At 32.3% G+C, this 6,686-nt stretch overlaps 1 protein-coding gene across 3 annotated transcripts in view; it reads left to right on the top strand.

Annotated features, from left to right (window-relative positions):
• The first annotated feature begins 3,050 nt into the window (after positions 1-3,050).
• LOC142107946 (phospholipase A2 inhibitor gamma subunit B-like) overlaps positions 3,051-6,686 on the top strand; it is a 41,999-nt gene continuing 38,363 nt past the window's right edge. The window contains exons 1-3 of one of the 3 annotated variants that reach the window (XM_075191611.1): positions 3,051-3,167; positions 3,850-3,966; positions 5,429-5,575. In XM_075191611.1, coding sequence (XP_075047712.1) covers positions 3,116-3,167; positions 3,850-3,966; positions 5,429-5,575 — 316 coding nt within the window. In that variant the 5' untranslated portion in view covers positions 3,051-3,115. The remainder of the gene's footprint in view (positions 3,168-3,849; positions 3,967-5,428; positions 5,576-6,686) is intronic. The other 2 variants (XM_075191614.1, XM_075191613.1) reach the window with 2 other exon arrangements.

The following is a 6,686-nucleotide window of genomic DNA, read 5'->3' as shown; positions in this document are numbered from 1 at the left end:
ATTCAGATTCTCACATGTACAGTGTATAAAAACACAAAGAAGAGGCATATAGTGCATTAGCTCCAGTATTAAATTTAATTAAGAAATACATGTAATAAAGAGATAAAATCAGATTTGGTGACATCAATAAGACCAGCCGCCTGCCAGAACTTGCAGATGTAAAAGTTCTCAGCAGGTTATTCTTGTGGTCATTCCAATCACCTATAAACCAAGGTAAGCAGGAGAAAAGTCTAAAGATGATGAGAAGACCACAGCCAACGGGTTTCAACCACACAAGGTCTATGCAAGATATGACATACCCGCATTTCCTGTCACATATTTAAAGTGTACAAACTTTAATCAATAAAATTGAATCAAAGACCACAATGATGCAAATGACACTTTCCTATTGGATCCCCATATACAAAAACATACAATACATTTTTAAAATGATATAAAACATCAGACATAAAATAAATGAATCTGTTCCCAGAAGAATATAAACAAACATACCCAAAAAGATGACCTAAGTTGTCAAATCAGAACCAACCTAAAAGGCGTGATAGCGGACTAAATGAATATAACTTCAGATTTAAACATTGTTTTAGATATCTTTAACTTATCATCAGATAAAATGTTCTGCAGTAAGCAAAACAATCAGTTAGCTTTCTATAGGTCCCATAGAGTAGTGAGATCATAATGGGGGAGATGTAGTAATCATAACACTAGTGGTTATGTGACCGGGATTGTACCAATGATAAACTAATCTTACTGTTCAATGAAAGTCATATAGACCAGAAACAATTTTTAAGAATTAGTTAGTGGTAAACTTGTCAGTGGTAAAATTCCGATAATTACATGAAACACATATCTGATTAAAGACCTTTCATAATTTAAAAAATGAGTACTAGATAACAGCTCATAAATTTCAGTATCTAATACTCAATTTCACATGACGTAAGGTCAAATATATTGTGAGTCCATTGGTAGAGTCCAGTTGGAAGGATAAAGAAGCTTCTGAAAGAAGATGATCTTTCTAGATGTAGCAATAAGAGGACTTGTGAGAAATAGCAGTCATTTGTTTGTTACATGATTAAGAATACTGTACTTGTTTTATAGCCACATATCTTGAGTGGCATAGAAGCAATTAGAAAAATGGACAACATTGAGCCACATGTTTTGTTAACATGTGCTCTCAAAGGCCAACATCATACCATGCTTTGTTGAGTAGCGACTTTACACAGGGAAGTTTTATTAACAGAGGAGTTGCATTGGCAAGATTTATCTGTAAGGTATGCTTTATTACGAGAGAGAGACAGAGAGAGAAATTGGGATTTATGGATATTGCTGCACTATATGTAGGGTGGAGATAATGCAGCCAACATAGGAAAGTAAGAAACTTTATTGAACCCCTAACCAGTGAGTCCATAAATAATCTCTGATTCTGAAGCTTAATCAGATATCACTCAAGTCAATATTGGTCTCTTGATCTCATAGAGATCATTTGATGCAGATTTACCGCTGGTTAGTGGGTCTCTTGTGTCTCTCACTTTCTCAAATTGTAGATATAAGAAATAATGTAATATATTTTTATACAAATGCTAAAACCAAATCCATCTTTTATTTCATGGATTTGTTTATATGGTTGCTATTGTAGTATGTAGCTGTGAACTTCATACAATTGATGTTGCGATGCTGATGACTTTCACACCAAATGTGCTATTAATTGTAGGAATAATTAAAAACCACTATCACCTCATAGAAAGCAAAGATGGCTCAAAACAATAAACTATTAGAACAATGATGCTCAATTCTTTATCATATTGGACCCCAAGTGTCATCATGCTATTATTTTGGGACCCCATCTGTCAGTACATACTGCTTTGGGATTCCATTTGTCAGTATGCCATTGTTCTAGGACATCATGTGTCTGTGTGCCATTGTTTAGGAACCCATGTGTTGTGTGCAATTGTTCTGGTAGCCAATGTTTCAAAGTGCCATTGTTCTGGAACCCAAAGTGCCATTGTGCTGTGGTCTTACATGGCAGTGTGACAGTGTGTCGAAGCTCCATGTGTCAGCGTGCCATTGTTCTGGGACCCCATGTATCAGTGTGCCATTGTTCTGGAACCCATATATCTGTGTACTATTGTTGAGGGACCTTATATATATTGGACCACAGTTCTGAGACCTCAAGTATCAGTATACCATTGTTTTATGGCACCAAAAAAGGTTGTTGTTTTTTATTACAAAGTATTGTATATTTCACAATAATGATATACCAAAAATTTCTACCAAAAAATGATATACCACTTGTTATGTACCGCTGTAATATAATTATATCCATTGTCCTTTAAAAATGTTTAAATCCACAGAGGTTTCAGGGTTGGGGATGGTGTGTATGATGAGCAACTTGGTCACGTCATATTGCACACGCAAATTAGAAAGATTTATTCTTGTGACTTACAAGTAAATAACATTATATTTATTTGTATCATGTACCTTTAGTCAGTGTTTCAATTAAAAACAAATGGAAACTCCTTTTAGCTCTCTTGACTTTTTGGTTTGTTTTCCCCAATATTGTATGTTATGTCATTTTTTACTTAAAAATTTGCTTGGTAGAGAAACATACGCCACATTAAGAGCACAGAAACAAAAGGCAGCCACATATTTTGTTAATTGCTACTCAAGACAGCCTAGTGTCCATCCCCGAGTGTGTGCCACAGAGTCCAATACGTTTCTCTGCTTGTTTGGTATTTTATTTTAGGATAAGGCATAAGATACCAAATTGAAAAATATGGTTATTTGAATGACTAAGACATTTGTTTGTTTTAAAACAAGCAATTAATTAATAATGTGATCTGGCTATGTACTCATCAATGGCATATATTCATGTTAAATAAACTCAAGGCAATAGTTGGAATACATACGGTGATGAGAACATTTGCCAGTGTTTATTTGCAAACAAATATGATCATGTGATGCATGCCATTGAATATTTTGGAACAGGGTTAATAGGCAAATAAAATGAACTACACATTCCAGATTTCAGTGTATAAATATAATATTCAGATGTATCCATAAAACAGGTGAATCCATTTATAAACTCAGTGTCTAATTCAACTTTACTCTGACCAAGATGAAATCCATCATCATCTCTCTCAGCATTATCTGTGCTGTTACATGGACTGGTAAGATGTTTACATTTATATTTTAATTGAAGATGTATAATTTTCTTCCTCCGTTTAACCCATTTAATTAAAAATGTAAGAATCTGTAGCCATGATACTTATTTTTCTTGAAATGTTCTTAATAATGTTAAAATCCCGCTCAAAAGTGTTATATCATGTGCTTCTACTCTAACTTACACTTTGTTAAATAATATTAATAGCAGGGAGAGTCTAATGGATCAATTCGGGTTCTCCATTGGTTTACCCATAAGTAGGTAAATAAATCAGGATATAAATAATTATTGTATCTTTTCTCCACATGACTAAATATGATTTTAAGCTGAATATAAATCATGCTTTATAAGAAACTACAAATAAAAAATTAAAAGATATTTACTAGGTATACAAACAAGAAAATATATTTTAGATAGGGTTTAGACTATGAGGAAGCATTTTACTTTACTTTATAAAAAAAAATATATATAGACATATATATATATATATATATATATATATATATTTATTTATGTATGTGTGTGTGTGATGCTATCATATTCAATTTTATGAACATATTCAATTTTATTTTAAAGATAATTGCCATTTACACCCTTTCCAGTTCATTTTGTGTGCTCAATATTAATACTGTTGATATGTTTTTTTTTATATTTTTATTATTAAATATAATTAATATTCTTTCTCTTAGTTAACACAATTCAATGTTACCGGTGTCTCAAAACAAACAGTGACACATGTGTAGGGGAGTCAGTTGATTGTCCCAATGCTACCCAATGCATTGTAATTTCTGAAGTCTATCAAGTCAGTAAGTATCAATCATTCAGTAGAACATGGGTGTGTAAGAGAAAGGACACAAGAAATAATCCATCACTACAGAAAAAAAAGTGTTATTAGGGATTCTCCAGAAAGTCTAATTATTTGACAATGGTGTTGTGTTAAAAGGATGATACATTGTATTGTACACAACACAAACATTTTGTACTGTGAAAATACACTAATAGTATTAGATATGCTGTAATGCAGAAATTCTCATTTTTTTTATATTATCTTTTATTTTGATTTTGGAAGATATATGAAAATATCCATTCAGAAGTTCTTGAATTATTTTAGTTAGTAAAGAAAATTGACATTCACAGAAAGTTAAGGCAATTTGGGTTTCACTCCTCTAGTTCTTATAAAAGTAGTTTTGGGGCATTTTGCTCCATTCAAAAATTTTATACAAAGACCTATTGGTCTGAAATATATCAAAGAGTCTGACTATAATGAGACAACATCAGGCAGCTGTATTAGGTGTTAAGTTTAGAGGCACCACAAAATGAAAGTAGAATTTTTTTAAAAGATAATTTATTTGATATTAATTTTCTAAATCAATGGAATTTACTTCTGAAGTATATTTATTAATGCTTAAAAAATACAATATTTGCCATTTTCAATTGCATACCAATCATATTTCTGGTAGTTAGTAAAAGTCTTGATAGTATGACTAAATCAAGCTTTGCTTCCATCAGCATATTTAGTCTCACTCCAGAATACAACATTTCAATATATACAGGTCATTAGAGAATAGGGACACTTTTGTTTTCGAATGTGGCTTTAATGCATGTTATTGTATAGGAAGTGGGTGGTCAAAGTGGAAATTTAGAAGTTGCGGTATGACAAATGAAACAGGAATGTAGGCGAATAGAATGTGATAGTGTTACAATGAAGGCAGTAGGAGAAGTGGCGGTATGGCATACCATATATACACCCCCACTTCCACCACTGTGTACAGTGCAAATCAAATGTTGAGATCTCATAAAATGTAACATGTAACATGCTTAAAACCCAGATAGTCTACATTCAGCAGCGCATGTTATACAGAATATTGCTTAGGACAGAGATGAATTATACTGGGACAATAGTATGATTTCTTGTAATCAAACAAAATATACATTTTAAGTGTAAAATAATAATATAAAGTTGTTCAGTTTGTTGTTAAATTACACAATTACATGAATGTATGTGGAGCAGCTTGTAAATAATAATCTCATAATTGTTGACCTTCAGCATTTATATTTGGAGAGTAGTGATGTTACTGGTGTCACTTGTCACATTATAGAAGTTTATGACGGAGTGTATAACTGTCGGCGATGGAAAATCCCACATAGATGTCAGTCTTTTCTCATAAATGCAACTGTTTATAAAAATTGAAATTGTGCATTATAAGGGACATTTTCGCCTCTTCGATAAAAAAAAAAGAGTAATATTATCACGTCATCATTTCCTAGGATATAAGGTTTATCACTCAATTAAAAAAGATTGCAATCCAGGCTTCCGATGTGAAGGTCTATATTTCGCTAATTTCGATGATGTCTATCTGAGAATTAACATTCATTGCTGCTCAGAAGATAACTGCAACACAGATAGCTACAAAAGTAAGTGTTTTATCTATGTACTTATTTCCCTGATCATGAACATGTATAATGAAATGGGGAAAATAAAATGAAGATAACATTTTGCTTAACTGTCACACTGGGAGTTTGTTTTGGTTTCCTTTGGATCAACACAATTAGGATTTGTGAAATATTGAACGTGTTAGACCTGGGTCTTTTTTCAACCTTACAATGTAACTACTATATTCACAGTAAAGTTCAGTAAAGGTAACAGCACATTTACATGTATCTATTGAATTTGTAAGAGCTATCATTATCCCAAAGAACTAAAGAAATGAGATTTAGTCCTCACTCTAGGAATTATTGGTGGCTACAAATACAAAAACTATACGCCCAAATGTTAGGACATGGTGGAATTCATAGCCTCTAAAAGCTATTAAAAAAACTCAAGAAGACAATTATTATTACAACACAATGAATGTACCAGAATTTGTTTCGTGGAAATATGCAGAGATTCATTACTTTTCATTTTTAGAACATACTGAACAACAAATTGTATTTGATGATACACTATCCTTACATTTGCATGCTTAGCTAATATTCATGAGAATGTAATCTACCAATTCTCTATGGACTATTAGCTCATAAACAGAATCCATACATATTAGTCCACTCAGTGATGTCATATTGGTTCAGCCCATACAATGTCTGCATCCACTATGTGTACACTTTGAATACATTACATGGTAGAACTTATTTAATATTCATTATATTGTAGGAAATGCCAACCTGTTTGACTGCTGTTTGATAACTGACCATCCTTGTGCCAAATTTTACGACAAGTATTTAATATCATTCATATGTATGTAGTGTGTATGAGATTCCAGGCATTTTCTGATTTAACATTGCATCACATTACTTCTTCATCTGATACCATATATAATCTGGGATTAACTGTGCTCGGGTTTATGTCTTATCTGGCTTTTTTTTACAAAATATTACCTAATATTTTGGCTGCTGTCTATCAGGTCTATTTAAGAGTGTGGCTTACAAGCCAGCCCTTGTTAGATGTAAGCCCCTATACCTGAGAGATCTGATTTTAAATGCTTTATAATGGTGTTTGAAGTATATATGTTAATAAAATAACTGCTCA

This window comes from Mixophyes fleayi, chromosome 11 (genome assembly GCF_038048845.1).
Source record: "Mixophyes fleayi isolate aMixFle1 chromosome 11, aMixFle1.hap1, whole genome shotgun sequence".
NCBI classification, from domain to species: Eukaryota; Metazoa; Chordata; class Amphibia; order Anura; family Limnodynastidae; genus Mixophyes; species Mixophyes fleayi.
The sequence above is the reverse complement of the archived record's forward strand: the minus strand, read 5'-3'. Positions and strand labels throughout refer to the sequence as shown.